A 17,586-nucleotide genomic window follows, 5' to 3' on the forward strand; every position below is an offset into this window, starting at 1 on the left:
CTCCTCTACGGGGGGCCTTTCGGCGGGCGCCCTCCTCTACGGGGGGCCTTTCGGCGGGCGCCCTCCTCTACGGGGGGCCTTTCGGCGGGCGCCCTCCTCTACGGGGGGCCTTTCGGCGGGCGCCCTCCTCCACGGGGGGCCTTTCGGCGGGCGCCCTCCTCCACGGGGGGCCTTTCGGCGGGCGCCCTCCTCTACGGGGGGCCTTTCGGCGGGCGCCCTCCTCTACGGGGGGCCTTTCGGCGGGCGCCCTCCTCTACGGGGGGCCTTTCGGCGGGCGCCCTCCTCCACGGGGGGCCTTTCGGCGGGCGCCCTCCACAGATTTTCTATTAGTGGACGTATTTTTACGAACAGCCTACTACTAAGGAGAGGAGCAACAGTCCTGAATTTTCTCAGTTTGCAAATAGTTTAATTCTGGATTGGCAAATAAGGAAGATGGAACAATACCTCTGAATCGCCACCTACTGGATGGCAGCATTCTTTCAAATTAATGTACATCCTTTTATACAGGTCTTAACAAAGAATGGGAATTGAAAACCAAGCCAGAATCCATATACAGATGGCTTTTTCGGGGGTTTTTTGCCCCTTATCAGTGTGCAGTAAGATTCTGGCTTGGCTAGTGATTGGCTAGTCAGGAGAGATATTGTCTCTCCTTAAGGAGAGCACCTAGAGGTATTATTCCATCTTCCTTATTTGCATATTACCCAGAGGAGCATGGATGGCCTTACAAGTCTCCTCACTCACCTGCTAGGTGCTCTCCATGGGGAGGGACAATACCCCTCCCAACATTGTAGATTGGTGTACACTCGGGTCTTTAGCAATGATTTCTTAGCTTTCTTCCAGTTTTATGTGTCTCATATCTTCTGACAGTTGTTTGCACCTCGGCATGCTTCACACTAAGTAATTGTTCTTGAGGTTAGATTTGATGGTTAGGCCTCGTGTCCACGTGTCCTGTGCCTGCGACCATGGACAGGTAAAAGACCTTATACTTACCTCTCCAGATCCTGCGGGGCTCTCCTCTGTGCAGGTCGGATCTTCTTTCTTCCAGCCGGTGGATGTGCTTGGTACGCCAGTAGCACCTTTTTTTTTTTTAAACTCCTGCTCTCCTGCGTATCTGCGGCACAGCACAAATACAGCTGCGGCTGTGCCGTGGGTGCGGACGGCTTCCATAGGCTTCAATTCCTGTGCGTGCGACCCACACGCCGGGAAGAAATCCCATCCGCATGCTTTTCGCTGCCCTACGGATGCTAATGCATCGCTATGGGCAGCAAGATGCACGGATCTCCCTTGCGGGGGCCACGCGGGTTTTATAAATAAAATCTGCATGTGGGCGTTGGGCCTAACTAAGCTTTGTGTGGTGTTGGTGCTTTTTTTTTTTGTTTGTTTAATGTAGCCAAAAACACAAATGTGTGAAAGCAGCCTAAGCGGCCTTACACATGGATGGAATGAAATCACATTGATGTTATCCTTATGGAGCATGAATTCCGCAGTGGAAAAGCTTTCTGCTGCGGAATTAAAAACGTCTTGTGGAATTGCTGCGGATTTCTAGCAGATGGAATTCCACAATGAAAGTTTGCATTAAAAAAATGCAAGAAATCTCCTCAAGACCTCCTGCAGAAAGCATTCCACAGTTAGACGCACTAACAGTAAATCTGCATCTGTCATGTGTCCTGTGAAAGGTACCTATAAGCTCACTTTTTCCCCTGCGCTGCTGATTTGTTGCTCCATAAAGCTGCGTTCACATCTTACTGATTTGCGCAGATTTTCCACAGCTACAAAATCTGCACAAACTGCACCTTTTGGTGTGGAATTTGATGCAAGATTTGGTGCAGATCTGCAGATGATTTCGCCCCTTTAATTGAATTGTGCATCACTTGGTGCAGATTTACGGAGGGTTTTTCTCAGCTGTGGAGAATGAAGCTGTTTGGTGAGATGGTTTGTCTAGAAGTGACTTGGTTATCAATTAGACCACATCATATTAGTAATCCATGTAGAAATTCTAAAGGGCTCATTTATTTTTTTTTGCAAGTGTACTGTAAAATCCTTGTAGCATTGTAGAACTGTCCTCTAGGTGCAATTCAGCTACATGTTGCATTGTGTTTATCAAATGCCTGTCCCATAACACATTGTACCTTATGTTCGCAGCCTGTGGGGAAGCTGGAGGAGGAGTGGAAGATGAGGGAGAAGCACAAGCCGGTTGGATTGAGGGAGCTGCCATCTTGTTCTCGGTTATCATTGTGGTCTTGGTTACCGCATTCAATGACTGGAGCAAAGAGAAGCAGTTCCGTGGCCTTCAGAGTCGAATTGAGCAGGAGCAAAAGTTCACAGTTATCCGAAAAGGACAAGTCATCCAGATTCCTGTAGCAGAACTCGTGGTTGGGGATATCGCACAAATAAAATATGGTAAAATTTTGCAAATAAGAGACTGATGCACTTTTTAATTTCCTTTTGTATTTCTGTGTCATTGAGTGGCTTGTTAATATCTTGGTGTTTTTACCTCCAGGGGATCTCCTGCCTGCTGATGGTGTCCTGATCCAGGGTAATGACCTGAAGATTGATGAAAGCTCACTAACGGGCGAAAGTGATCAGGTGAAAAAATCCCTTGAGAAGGATCCCATGCTGCTGTCTGGTAAGGAGAAAGATGTACACGGGAGGATAACGTGCATGTGCAGAAGACGGACGTTACACTGCTGCTTGTCTTCCTGTAGGAACACATGTGATGGAAGGCTCCGGGCGCATGCTAGTTACAGCTGTAGGCGTCAACTCTCAAACTGGCATCATTTTTACTCTTTTGGGAGCCAATGAAGGGGGAGAGGAGGAGAAAAAGTCAAAGAAAGGTAACTATCTTCAAGGAAGTTGGGTAAGGTGGTGAGATTAGACAACAATAGATCTGATATGTATTGTGCATGGAGATCTAGGCCATAATTCCACTAGGAACTGAGCTTGTTTGCCCCAATAAGGGCTCGTTTACTTTGGCGTTGGCACCTCCGTCAGAACTCCTGAAAACTGACGTCAGCGAGCCCTTAGTTTCTGCATAGAAGCAAAACTCTGGCACTTCCGTGGATTCCGGAACATTTCATGGATAAAAGCATCGTCCTAAATTTCACTTCCGTGTTGGAGTTCTTGTTCATAGTTGCTGTTAAGAAGAACTCTTCGAAACATATAAACACAATTTTGGAAGATGGTTTTTATACATGGAATTTAAATAAACTGCTGTTTTTATTCTGCTATCCACGGAAGTGCCGGAGTTTTGCTTTTATTGCGGTTTCTGTGTACCTGCAGCTGTCCGTGCACCCGGCGGGGATGGAGATGCTAAGTTTGTTCATGTTGAAAACAGACAACATTAGGGCAGATTTACTATTGAAAATGCAACAGTTTTCTGGCCCAAATTGGCATGCTGTGCATGTTTAATCGTGTGTTAGACATTTTCCAACATTTTTTTCCGCTGCATCTGACAAAGGGGTGTGGCTTAATTAGAAAACTGGGCATGGCCTAACTAATATTATGTGTCAAAATTTGTACAAATTTGGTGTAAATAGAGGTCCTTTTGATTATTAGGCGAATAATCATTAGATCAAGTGGTATACATAATAGGTAGGTGTAAGTACCTACAGTGATCGAACAATCTATCGCTGGTAAGACCTAAGACTAGAGGCGGGGTTATGATCCATTGAACAATGTTACCTACCGCAGTATTGATTAGTGTAACTCTATGCCAGGCAAATTCCCATTTATCTTGCAGTATAAAGGGGCCTTAAGCTAACCAGTATGCAGTATAAGTGTAGACTAGAGCGTGTAGAGGTGCCATCCAGCAGTCACTGATAAATGGGGTTTAGACAGGACTATCATCGCTCTGTGCTTTCACAAGGGTGGGGCGGAGTGCGTCAGATATCATCTGGCTCCCACAGTCGCTAGAAGATGGGCAGCTGCCTGTATAGACGGAGTGAGACATTTCTCATTACTCGCTTTGTTTCAATGAGCTGATTTCTCCCCCATTACCCTGTCAGGTCCCACTTTTACATGGGACAACTATTGAACGATTTTTTTTTATTTTTTTTTTGCCAATAGCCGGCCAGTGTAAAAGTACTGTCTAGTCTAATTATTAGACAGTGTTAGTAAATCTGCCCTTTTGTTATATAAAAGATGGTCTATAGCTGCCTGTCTGTCTTTCCTTAAATCGCTTTTTTTCCCCCATTTTTCTTTCGCTTATCAGTTCACTCTTGAAATGACATCTATTTTTCTGAAAACATTTCACACTTTTGTTGGCCCTCCTTTCACAATAGCCCTAACTGTACATTGTCTGATTTCTATACTTTGACTTCTCTTGAGCTTGCATGCTTTACAAATGGACTAAAATCTTTAGGGTTAATGCAACTTCCGTGATTTTGGATTCTGTGTTCTACTTGAGAACGGTTTCTTGCTGCTTCTGAATACAAGTTTGCCACATCTTAAAGCCACCTATAATGTGTAGCTCCATGCGCGCGAGTCTCTCCTTCACGTTCCCTCTTTAATGTCACGTCTTTCTGTTCTCCCATCACCTGCCATCATTGTCTCGTGCACTTCTCGCTGTCTGGCTCACCGGCATCTTACCAGTATAATAACATTTCTCTTTTTCCACTGTATTGCATTTTCTCTAACCACAGACAATTAATCTTCTTGCTTGGGTCTTGTCTGTTTTGTATTGTCCTAGCACTTTTTCTTCTTTATCTTCATATCTTGACGTCCCTTCATCTTGTTCCTATTAAATATTGTCAAGACTACTTTTCGGCAGGCCTTTCCACTGATTTTTGTACTTTTTTTTTTGTTTTTTCCTCCACTATCCCTAAGCTGCTTTTTTGCACTTTAGTCTGAGTCTGACCATCTCTCTGCTGCGCACATTTAATTCCCAAGAGTGGGGCTAGTCATTCCATGTCTTCCATCAGATTGGGGGGTATGATCCTCCTCTGTCATACAGTTAGTGACCAGAATCCCCCCTCCTTTTTGTTTTTTTGTTTGTTGTTTTTTTTCTCTATATCTAAACAGGTAAAAAACAAGGACCTCCAGAAAATCGCAACAAAGGTAACCACTTCATCTCTTAACCCACCTTTCCTCTCACAGGGCAAGCACCAATCTGTGCCATTCTCTTCACCTCCACGCACATCCCCACACAGCTTACCGCCCATGCAATCTTGCTGCATTATTCCCTGTCTATTAGTATGGAATGACTGGACTTGTAGACTAGTTGGTGGATCACCAGGCTCTTGGTCAGCAAGTCGTTCTTTCTATAAAAAAAAAAAAAGGCCCATTTCTTTGGATACACTACTATGAAGGTCTCATTTTTAGCTTTTTTTTTTTTTTTTTTTTAATAGACCAACTTATTAAATAGTTGATGTTTTTCTTTCCACCTGTGACTTTACTCCCACTTGCTGATCAAAGATGGATAAATAGAAGGGATTAAAGAACCTCCTATCTTATAGCTTGCTGAAGAATATTATGCATATGTATCTAGAAATGTAATACCTGGCTTCTCGCAAACCTGGAAGCAAAAAAAAACCTCATTGTAGTCCAAACTTAAGGATAGGCTTAAAGAGAACCCCTCCACCATCTGAATTTTTTTTTTTTTACCCAAATTAAGACCACCAGCCCTTGGTAGAATAAGCAATTTTCAAAGTGCATGTTTGAAAGTGGCGGATTGTGCTGCGGCTGCTGTTCAAAAAAAATTGCTGGCAAACAGGTAAGCGAGACATTCCCAGCATGAACTGCACTACATTACTCCACCACAATGCTCTGCAGCCGCTGCGTCATGGTGACCACAATATTCTGCAGCCGCTGCGTCCTGGTGACTGCAATGCTCTCGGCCATGTTGCATCACTTTCCCACACAAGGCACAGCAGGCAGAAAACATTAAAACATTGTATCATCTTTAAAGTACAAGATCTTGCGATGACTACCAAGATTTTGCTTCTTGGATGTAAAAATAAATAAATAAATACATAACTAGCAGCTTTTTTATTTTTATTAAATTTAACCCCTTAGTGACCAGCCCATAGTGTTTTTACGTCCTAGCAAAGTATGCTTTAATCCCTAAGGACGTAAAAACATGCTTCCCTGCAGAGATTAAAGCCACGTGGGCTATGGATGTGACAGCTCCATGCTGTCGGTGCCCGCAGGTAGTCGACAGCCTGGAGCTGTCATCCTGGGCTGCAGGGAGTCCCCCCCCCACACACACACACACACACACCCCGGCAATGCGATCGGCGCTATCCAATGGCGCTATCAAACAGGGGTATCCATTTTGGGGTGCAAGTCTTCCTTCATATGTGTGCTGTACCAAAAAAGATGTTTTTAAAATGACAAACGCCAAAAAAACGAAAATTGCAATTTTTTCCTTTTGCTTTGCTTGAATTATTTCAAAAACTGTGGAGTCAGAATGCTCAGTACACCCCTAGATATATTCGTTAAGGAGTCTAGTTTTCAAAATGGGGTGGGAGTTTCATTTGGAGAGGTTTTCTATGGTTTTGGACGCACAAAATTTCTCTTCTGAAAGACCACTGACTACTGCCTTCATTTTTGGCCCCGATGTACATTTAGACATAAGATTAGGGCCACAATTGGTATGTTTCTGAACATGAGAGAAACAGGGGGATCCATTTTGGGGTGCCAATCCTCATTTTCATGTGCACTATAGGAAAAAAACATGTCTTTAAAATGACATATTTGCAAAAATATGAAATTTTACTTTTTCTTCTCTAAATTGAATTAATTCCTGAAAAAAACTGTGGGATCAAAATACTCATGACACCCCTCAGTGAATATATTAAGGAGTGTAGTTTTTAAAATAGGGTAATTTGTGGGGGTAACTATCATTCTGACACCTATGAGCCTTTGCCATCTTGGCTTGGTGTAGGAAAACAGTGTTCCTCAAAGTGCTGAAAAGTAATGTCTCCTAAATGGTTAAAAAAACAAGTTTTTCAAATGTGCATTCAGAATAAAGTAAACAGATGGAAATATATATCTTCACAAAAATTTGTACAGTGTGTTTGCACATATTTGATATATTACAATTGAAAATGTGAAAAATGCCATTTTTTTTTTCAAAATTTTCCCAATATTGGCACTTTTAATAAATATACACAAAGTCTATCAGACTATTTTCACCTCCTAAATAAAGTACAACAAATGGCGAAAAAAAAATGTCAGAATCACTGGAATATGCAAAACCTCTAGGTTAAAGTGACACGTGTCAGATTTCCAAAATTGGGCTTGGTCATTAAGGCACAAACAAGTGTGGTCACTAAAGGGTTAAAAAAAGGTTGTTCACTATTCCCAAAGACCTCTCCAAATCACTGAAGACAGGATTCACCTGGGACAATGGGCTATTATTTTAGCAGGTTTCAGATCCTTTTCAGCATTGGTGCAGGAGACAGTAATCGACCATGTTCTCTCCAGCACAAATGATAGAGGAGTGGATACTTGCTAAAGTGAAGACCATATTGGTCTCCGTTTCACTAATTGTTCCCTCTGAACGCTGTTTTCATTACCTCAGACACAATCCCTCTACAGAACTCGATGGTGGAAAGCAAGATGTGAAAAACCCTAATGTTCCAAACACAACCATCAATATGGCTTCATTACATTTTCTTGAACGTTTTCCATGGAATTTACCCAGAAAAAGGGAAATCTATATAGAACTAGTAAACCATTTTCAGTTTTAAAATCGTGGACTTAAATACACCTAACCTGCACTCTGAGATCACACGGGAGTAGGCTTAGAGATGACAGACAGATGTGTAGACAGATGAGAAGGAGAGAACACAGAAGACTGAGTGGTGGTGGGGAGGGGTGAGACTTACCTGCAATGCAGATGTCATCAAATACCTAGGATCCGTACACTCCTGTCCGTAGCGCACGAACCCTGCCGCCCATGCTTCCCCTGAACAAATACAACCTTGCGCTGCGTTTAGATGGAACTAGGGATGAGCGAGTATACTCGCTAAAGCACTACTCGCTCGAGTAATGTGCTTTAGACGAGTATCTCCCCGCTCGTCCCTGAAGATTCGGGAGCCGCTGCAGCTGACAGGTGAGTCGCGGGGGGAGCAGGGGAGAGCGGGCGGGAGAGAAGGAGAGAGAGATCTCCCCTCCGTTCTTCCCCCGCAGCTCCCTGCTCCGCAGCGGCCCCCGAATCTTCAGGGACGAGCAGAGAGATACTCGTCTAAGGCACATTACTCGAGCGAGTAGTGCTTTAGCGAGTATACTCGCTCATCCCTAGATGCAACAAATTATCGTTCACAAAATTGTTCAAACAAGCAAAAGTGAATGATAATTGTGCAGATAAAACGCAGCCAACAACAAACAAAAATCATAAGGTTCTCGTTTGTCATTTTGCACCCCCTCCGGCTGCGGGTGCTCTGGACCCCCTCCGGCTGTGGGTGCACCACTGTCGCTCTCACTATACTTGTACTGGGAATAGTTTGCACAAGTACTTACTAAGTTCTTCACCATTAGCAGGAAGTGACTAAAATAAGGTTGGACTACCCAATAATTTCTGCAAGAGGCTTTGTGGACGAAGATGAATTTCACTTTCAATCAGAACATAAATAAAATGAATAAACTAGTTTTAATAAATCCTCTTTTCGCTGGCTGTTGGTGACAGGTCCTCTTTAAGTCCGGATTCCTTAGAGATTTGTTTTTAAAACTTTTTAGAAGTCTCTAGAAATTAAAGTGATGCCTCCAGATCCTATAAAACCTGTATTATTCTAACATTTATATAACCTTCTGGAAATATAATTGTTATGATCTTGCTGCTGAAATAAGGAGATTACATAGTATCGCATCTTGATGAATGTTAGTTGCTTGCAGGGGCAAAACTTTCCTGTTTCCTGTTCCTCCCTCTCTCGCTCTCCTTCACATTTGCAGAGCTGGACAAGCAACCTTTCTCTTGTTTTGTCTGATTTCTACTCCGTTTGTCTTGTCCTTTAGTGTGTATACATATCCTGTGTCCTGTCCGCATTCTAACTCTCATTACCTCCGCGGGGGCACATTCAGGTCTTTGCCTCATTATTGCTTAAGGGTCCATTTACACGAAATGAGCTGTGCGGCAAACTATGAGCGTCCGCTCGTTCCGTGATGCTCCTCTGCTGTTACAGCTCCACTCACAGTAAGCAGACCGGTCTTCAAAACTGAACGACTGCTGTTTACACTAAATAGCTTGTTCTGCAAATAGAAACTGAACAATTCTCATTCAGTCGCTGCATGCGTTTACACGGGATAATTATAGCCCACATTTCCGCGGGTGTGTGGTAATCTGAATAATGATCGTCCCGTGTAATTTTTACAGACTTGTAAGAGCCATAATTTTTACAGACTTGTTCCCTCGCTTCCATACTATTCTTCTTTCTCATCTTAACCCCTAGAGGACCAAGCACCTTAAGTTTCCAGCGCTTAGTCCTAGGCTTTAATCCCAGCCGATAGCTCTCTTAGGACTGGTGTCACTGCAGCTAGGCGTTTCTCTATAGCTAGGGCTCCTGTTTTTACACCCAATATTGTGGTTGTGATGTCTGACAGCAGTCTGATTCACATCACATATAGTTGGTGAGAACTAATTGGAAATTCAGTTAAGAAGCAACAATCGGTACGGCGGAACTTTGTTTTCTTTTTTAAAAATGCCACCACAACCAAAGGGAATTGTAATGTATGTGTTGGGGAACAGTTGCAGTGCATCGGTAGCATGGTATGCTGGGAAAGCTTCCTACACAGGCATGAAATGCAGTCATAGGCCTCCATCAACCCAACAAGACAAATAGTGTCCTTTTGCCTCTGTTAGACCGGCACGTCTGTGCACCCAAAAAATCACAACTAAGAAAATTGCAATTACTCGAAGTTACAATTTACTAATATATGGCTATTTTTAATTTTGGAGTGGAAGAGGGGTTTTGTGCCAAGTTTTGCACCCTTCCCTGCAGTTTCTCCGGTGACTCACTGAACAATCTGCTCAGTTGCTAGTGCAGAATCGCTGTGCAGATCCTTCAGTCTCGCCATGTCCCACGTAATGCAGCTTAAGCTGCCACTGTGGAATTCTGCATTGGAATCTGCAGGTCTAATTGCCTATTTTGATTGGGAATTGCAGGCAGATTTAAGCCATATACAATTTTGCATCAAAATCTCCCGGTAGCCCTATGGATTTTGGTGTGGAATTTACCTTGTGTTTTTCGGTGCATCTGGTAGGTTAATCCTGCACATGTAAAAGGTGCCTCGTAAGCTGGCAAAGTCCTCAAAAAACGTAACCTGCTGTTTTGTTTGATTCAGTTGCTTGTATGGATAGGAGGTCAAGGTGTTAATGCTTTGTGTTTTAAGAGGCAAAAATGCGGGCAGTAACTTGTTTCACAACCTTATGAAGATGGACGTCTGCCCTTAATATACTGAAAACCAGAGGACACTACTGCTGGCTTTGTGCTGTCCCTGTTGGGGCTTGTTCACCTCCGTCCATCCCTCGGACTGCGGACACCGGACTACTTAGTTGTATGCCGGACACAACTGATAACTGGCTGAAGACAAAGTGCTATTTGTGAACCGAGGTCATTTTATTTGTGTGTGACTGTCAGTCTTTCTCTTCTCACAAGCTCATATTTGTCTTGTAAGTTTTTTCTTCTATTTTTTCTTCACTTTACTATTAATGCAATAACCTCTCCATTGGTTGTTCCGTTGTCTAGTGGTATTATGTTCCCGTGTTGCTTTCTGTCTACATCGTCCTAATGCATCTTCCTCTTATTTGATGTTGTCATGGTTTTGCTCTCCTTTTTTTCCAGCGAAAGCTCAGGATGGCGTAGCCTTGGAGATACAACCTCTGAAGAGCGAGGAAGGTGTGGAAAGTGAAGAAAAAGAAAAGAAAGTGGTCAAAGTTCCGAAGAAGGAGAAGTCTGTGCTGCAGGGGAAGCTTACACGGCTGGCTGTGCAGATTGGAAAAGCAGGTGCTTGTTGTGTGTTAGACCCTCCCTGATCTACAAAAGGGTTTTCTTTTATGGATTTTTTGAATTTTCTTATAGCTTAAGTATTTTGACCTTCATTTTTGTTTAATCCTAGAGGTCTCATTGTAGTCTTTTATGCCCTCTGAATGCCAGGGAGATGACTGCTGCAGTGAGAATGGGATGGGGAGCACAGGGTAGGCTAGACAGGTCCTAGTGGTGAGGGATTCAATTATAAGGGGGATAGATAGGGCAATTTGCCACAAAGACCGGGATCGTCGAACGGTGTGTTGTCTTCCTGGCGCTCGAGTTCGACAATCACTGATCGGATTGACAGATTACTGGGAGGGACTCGTGATGATCCAGCGGTCATGGTGCACAATGGCGCCGTTAAACAAATTAGAGGCCAATGGAAGGCCCTCAAAAACGATTTCAGGGACCTAAGATTCAAGCTTAGGGCGAGGACCTCCAAGGCTCAGAAATACTACCTGTACCACAAGCCACACTAGAAAAGCAGCAGGATCTTAGGGAGGCAAAGAAGTGGCTCTAGAGTTGGTGTAAGAAGGAGGGGTTCGGGTTCCTGGAGAACTGGGCTAACTTTGCTGTCGGCTACAGGCTCTATCGTTGGGAGGGGCTGCATCTCAATGGGGAGGGTGCAGCTGTGCTGGGGAAGAAGATGGCTAGAAAGCTAGAGGAGTGTTTAAACTTAGGTACTCTGGGGGAAGGCAAAAAGAGAAACGGGGGGTAGACAGTGTAGATGGTAACCTGGGGCCAAGTAATGGGAATGCGGGTTGAGCAGGGGGTAGGGTTTAGTACAGTTAGAAGTGACAGAACAGCCAATAGTACCATTATTAGCACAATGAATATAAACAACAACAACAACCGTATAAATTGTATGGCAACGAAAGTCTGATCGGTAAAGTGGGTGAACTTGAAGTGAGAATGATGAAAATTACGATATAGGAGAAATAACGGAAACATGGCTTGATGATAAGTGTGATTGGGCGGCAAATTTGCAGGTTTACAATATCTTTAGAAGAGACCGTGGGGAACAGAAACGGGCAGGGGTATGTCTGTACGTTAAATCCTGCTTAATGCCGAGGCTACGGGAAGATATAGGTGCAGGAGAAGAACACGAATCTTTGTGGGTAGAAATACAGGAAGAAAAAAAATAAAATACTGATAGGTATTTTCTATAGGCCACCAAAAGCAACAGAGGAAACTGAAATCTTATTATTAAGGCAAATAGAAGGTGTCAAACCGCAATGAAGTAAATATTATGGGGGACTTTAATTATCCAGATATAATATGGGAAGGCGAAACCTGCAAATCTCCCAAGGGTGATAAGTTCTTGAGAACAATTAAAGATGACTACCTTACCCAACTATTGCGGGGGCCAACTAGAGGGAAGGCCACTCTGGGCTTAGTACTAACTAACAAACCGGACCGAATAACGGGAGTGCAGGTTGAGGGACAGTTGGGAAATAGTGACCACAATATAATTAATTTCCAGCTGTCATTCAATAAGAAGCCTCATCAGGGAGCATCAAATAACTAAACTTTAGTAAAACAAAATTTGATCAGCTCAGAACTACTACCGGTAACATTAATTGGGACAATATCCTCAAAATAACAGTACAGACACCAAATGGGAAAAGTTTAGAAACCTCCTAAATACCTCATGTGAGCAGTTCATACCCTTTAAAAACAAAAGAACTACAAGTAGAACCAAGCCAATGTGGCTCAACAAGACTTTAAGGGGGGCAATAAACAAAAAAAAAGAAAGTGTTTAAACTACTAAAACAAGAAGGCAGTGAAGCAGTGCTAAAATCAAACAGGGAAACTAAATATGTAAAGAAAAGATCAAAATTGCGAAGGAGGAGGCAAAAAGACTGATCGCCAAAGAGAGCAAAAATAACCATAAACTATTCTTCAGTTATATAAACAGTAAAAGAATTTGCACTGTGAGCGCTGGCCCTTTAACAAATAATGCAGGAGAAATCATAGAAGATGATGAGAGGAAGGCGAATCTATTAAATAGTTTCTTTTCATGTGTATTCACGAATGAGAAAGAAATTTTACACGAGATGCAGGGGAATAAAACGACCCCCCCTACCCCATGCTAAATATTGCATGCCTAACACAGGAGGAAGTGCAGAGCCAGTTAAAGAGGATTAAAATCGATAAATCGACGGGCCCAGATGGAATACACCCAAGGGTTCTAAGGGAATTTAACTGACGTGATGGCTAGACCGCTATTTCTTACATTTATGGACACTATTGAGACCGGGGTTGTACAACTGGATTGGCTTATTGCCAGTGTGGTTCCGATATACAAAAAGTGGTCCAAAAGAGAGCCTGGTAACTACAGGCCGGTAAGTCTCACTTCAATAATTGGAAAAATATTCGAGGGGTTACTGAGAGACGCCATCTTAGAATACCTCCAGGAAAACAATGGTATAACTCCTCATCAGCATGGGTTAATGATGGGTCGACTATGTCATACCAGTTCGATCCGCTTCTACAATGAAGTAAGTTTTAGACTGGACCTGGGAAAGTCTATTGATCTTGTATATCTGGATTTCTCTAAAGCATTTGATACCGTGCTGCATAATGGTTTAATATATAAAATGAGACCGCATAGGGGCGAGGGATGAGATTATTCTTCCACTATAAAGGCACTTGTCAGGCCCCACATGAGACAGGCTGAACTAGATGGACATTGTCTTCATTCAGCCTAACATACCATGTTACTATGACTGACCACTCAATAACCTGACTTGTATGCCACACGTAAATGGTCACTGCACTTGGAGACAACTTGTGTTATTGGGATCAGCGAGAATCTGAATGATTATTATCATTCAGTCTAAATGCATGCTCGACTGAACGGCAACCGATAAAAATCTGTTTATCATTCAGTTTCTGCAGGCGCAAAAACTGAACTACGGATCGATCTGTGTGAACAGACAGGCATTCATGTATGAACCACTGCCTGTTTACTGTAAATGCAGGCGGCTGGGCTGGAACGATCTCCAGCCCACTTCTCTCTTCACTAGCGATGATCGTTCTTGTGTAAAAGCACATGAATGATCATCATTGAGTTGGTCTATCGGGCATCTGTGCCCAACAGTTCATCTCGTATAAAACCCCCCTAAGTCTGTATAGAGGGGAAAGAAACTCTCACAGATGGTACTAGTTCTAATAGTAAATTGTTTATTGTCTAACTTATACTGGAGTTGCATGTACACTGCCCACAATTGCTGTACACTGTCCTTAATGATAGTATTTCTGTGTGTGTGGAGACAACCATAGCAAGTTACCCACAAGCCCATGTAGAACTGAAAATTAGAGAAATAGGATAAAACTGGGGAAAATTGATATTTATACAAGTTATATAATGGCCAGAAAGAATGTAATTCCTCATGTACACACGGCAGTTACCTGAAAGTGCAGCTACCCTTTAGGCTGGGTTCACACGGCAGGGATTTGCCGCAGAAATTCTGTGCCAAATTTCTGTGCGGCAAATCCGCCCGCGGCTCCTAATCCCAGGATTAGCCAGCCATGTGCACGAGATTTAGCAAAAATCTTGTGCACACGCAGCGGCAAAGCCGGGCGGAACTGGCGATGCGGCGCAGGATTTCAAGCTGCTCATGTCAGTTTGTTTTTTGTTTTCCTCTGCTGCGGCCTCTCTGGGGAGAGAAGGCCGCAGAGGAATGCCAGCGGCCGAACCGCTCCAAAATCCGCTGCAAAATGCTGCGGGTTTTGAAGCTGCACTTATCCCACGAAAATCTCGTGATTTTTTTTTTTGGGTGTGGCCACACCGCGGGATTTCTGTCCCATGGGAACCCAGCCTTAATATCCTATTTGTAATTCTTAGCTGCAGGCTACAGCAGAAAGGTCCATCTTGAATAATTTTGTATTCCTCTCTTCTTGTGCTTAATACGTGGTCTGCTATTTCCTTCTAGATAATCACATATTTTATCTTGTCGTTAACAGGCCTTATCATGTCAGCCATCACTGTGATCATTCTGGTACTGTACTTTGTCATTTACACATTTGGTGTATTAGGACGTCCGTGGCTGGCGGAGTGCACCCCAATCTACATTCAGTACTTTGTTAAATTTTTTATAATTGGTGTGACCGTGCTGGTAGTGGCTGTTCCTGAGGGGCTGCCCCTTGCCGTCACCATATCCCTGGCATACTCTGTAAAGGTGAGAAAGCATTGTTTTTCAATTAAATATATGACGTTAATGTCACCAAAGGGATCGTAAAGAAAAGGGCCCCAGTAGCTGCTACATCGGTCACTAGACTTTGACTGTCCTTATTCGGTTTAATTTGTGGGAAGTAATAGTTTAAAAGGGTTGTCCGGCCAGAAACATTGCATGTCATTACTTCTGTTTGCCCATTTCCATGCACTTTGTAATATACATTGTGCATGGAAAATGAAGCAAACAGAAGTTTTGGACTTACCTGAAGGGGTGCCCCCCCCCCCCCCCCTGTGTTGCTCCTCCGTCGTCCCTGGTTACCACAAGAATCTTCTCTTCTTCTTGTCGGGCCGCAGCAGCTCTTGTCGGCGCGGGAACGAGCCTCTTCTCATCCGCGCATGCGCAGTTCTTCTCTCTGCAGCCCAGACCGATATACGATCTCCTTGTGTGCAGGAGGGGGGGGGGGGGAGGATGGAAGAGCGAGAAGAAGGAACTGAGCTCCCGCCCCCTCTCTGCCTCCTCTCCGCCCCTCTGCACGATTTTCAAGGAGGAGAGGCGGGGCGGGGCTAAGCTGTCCCGCCTCTCCTTGAAAATAGTGCAGAGGGGCGGAGAGGGGGCGGGAGCTCAGTTCCTTCTCCTCGCTCTTTCACCCCAACTCCCCCTCCCCCCCTTGCACACAAGGAGATCGTATATCGGTCCGGGCTGCAGAGAGAAGAACTGCGCATGCGCGGATGAGAAGAGGCTCGTTCCCGCGCCGACAAGAGCTGCTGCGGCCCGACAAGAAGAAGAGAAGATTCTTATCGTAACCAGGGACGACAGAGGAGCAACACAGGGTGGGGGGCACCCCTTCAGGTAAGTACAAAACTTCTGTTTGCTTCATTTTCCATGCACAATGTATATTACAAAGTGCATGGAAATGGGCAAACAGAAGTAATGACATGCAATGTTTCTGGCCAGACAACCCCTTTAATTTTATGTAACGGTATCAGTCCTTTTAATTGCTTATAATTGGAGATGAAAACCCTATGTTGGCAGTAGTTCTGTTTTTGATAGATTGATGATCAGCCATTCTCTAGATGCTACAATTTAAACACTTTTTAAAAATAATTTATGAAGTGTATTAAAGTCTTAACTGAAAATGACATACAGCAGTTCTTTATATTGGAAACAAAGCAGATTTCCATGACAATAACTTGTTCCTGTGGTCAAGTATGTCTTTAAGTAGGAGTTGAAAATTAGTGAGATATAAGAACGTTGTTAACAGTGAACGGTTGTGATTGTGTTAACGACTTAACAGGCTGCTATTCTAAAGGCTTCATCTCCGACTAGAACATCTGCCTTAACCCCTTGAGTGGCACGCCCGGAAAATTTCCGGGACGAGCTCCACTGCTCATAGCAACATAGCCCGGAAGATTTCCGGGCTATGTATCACTATGGGAGCTGCAGAGCACAATGCCACAAGCTGTGACAGTGTGCTCTGCCTGCACAGTCCCACAGAGAACAAAGCAAGGGCTTTGAAAAACCAGCAGAAGATATTGCCGACATGTCGGCAACCTCCTGCTTTTGTTTACAAGTTGCCATAGAGACCATCGGCTTGTCAGAAGCAAGCCGATGGTCTCTGTGGCAGGAAGAGCTGGTTGTTAGCTGTCAGAGGACAGCTAGGTACCAGCTCTTACAGCAGAGATCAGAGAAAACCTCCGATCTCTGCTGTGTTAACCCTTTACATGCGGCAGTCTGTGACTGCAGCATGTAAAGGGCTGTCACTGCAGCATGTAAAGGGCTGTCACCATCGGACCCCCGGAATGTGATCAGGGGTCCTAATGGGTCCCTGTGGAAGTCCCCTAAAGGGACAAAAAAAATAAAAAATTTAAAAAACAATTTAAAAAAAAAAAAAGTAAAAAAATTATTAAAAAAATAAAAAAAACACTTGTCTCCCTTTACTTTGTAAAAAAATCAAAAATACAATCACACATGTGGTATCCATGCGTCGTAATGACCCAGAGAAGGAAGTTAATACATTATTTAACCCCTTAATGACATGGCCCCTTTTTTTCTTTTTTTCCCCATTTCTTTTTTTCCTCCCCCCTGTTTAAAAAATCACAACTTGTCCCGCAAAAAACAAGCCCTCATATGGCCATGTCAATGGAAAAATGAAAAAGTTATGGCTCTTGAGACGCAACTGCAAAATTAGTTGAAATTCAATGATTAGACCATTTTAAAAAACCTGCACGACAGGGTGGTAGGAAACCCGCCACTCAAGGGGTTAAAACAAGACCAAATCACTATTCTAACCCCCTTCTAGCTGGAGATGGAGCAGGTTGAAGCGAGATCTGCAAGTACTAAACTTACCGCTCTCACATCAGCATGGAAGGCCAGCTGGGAACGAGCAGGCTGACTGCAAGGAGAGAAGAATCCTACAGAGATCTTGCTGTATAACTCAC

The 17,586-nt window shown here is 43.7% G+C and overlaps 1 protein-coding gene across 6 annotated transcripts in view; it reads left to right on the forward strand.

The window, feature by feature from the left end:
- Positions 1 to 17,586, forward strand: part of LOC136625803 (plasma membrane calcium-transporting ATPase 4-like) — a 183,085-nt gene that overhangs the window by 86,993 nt on the left and 78,506 nt on the right. For 4 of the 6 annotated variants that reach the window (XR_010792581.1, XM_066600307.1, XM_066600303.1 and 1 more), the window contains exons 4-9: positions 2,143 to 2,400; positions 2,501 to 2,626; positions 2,706 to 2,834; positions 5,020 to 5,055; positions 10,782 to 10,943; positions 14,937 to 15,151. Coding sequence is in view for 5 of the 6 variants with exons in the window: in XM_066600307.1 (XP_066456404.1) it covers positions 2,143 to 2,400; positions 2,501 to 2,626; positions 2,706 to 2,834; positions 5,020 to 5,055; positions 10,782 to 10,943; positions 14,937 to 15,151 (926 nt within the window). In the remaining variant the exon portion in view is untranslated. The remainder of the gene's footprint in view (positions 1 to 2,142; positions 2,401 to 2,500; positions 2,627 to 2,705; positions 2,835 to 5,019; positions 5,056 to 10,781; positions 10,944 to 14,936; positions 15,152 to 17,586) is intronic. The other 2 variants (XM_066600304.1, XM_066600306.1) reach the window with 1 other exon arrangement.

The sequence above is a fragment of the Eleutherodactylus coqui genome, chromosome 4 (genome assembly GCF_035609145.1).
Source record: "Eleutherodactylus coqui strain aEleCoq1 chromosome 4, aEleCoq1.hap1, whole genome shotgun sequence".
NCBI classification, from domain to species: domain Eukaryota; kingdom Metazoa; phylum Chordata; class Amphibia; order Anura; family Eleutherodactylidae; genus Eleutherodactylus; species Eleutherodactylus coqui.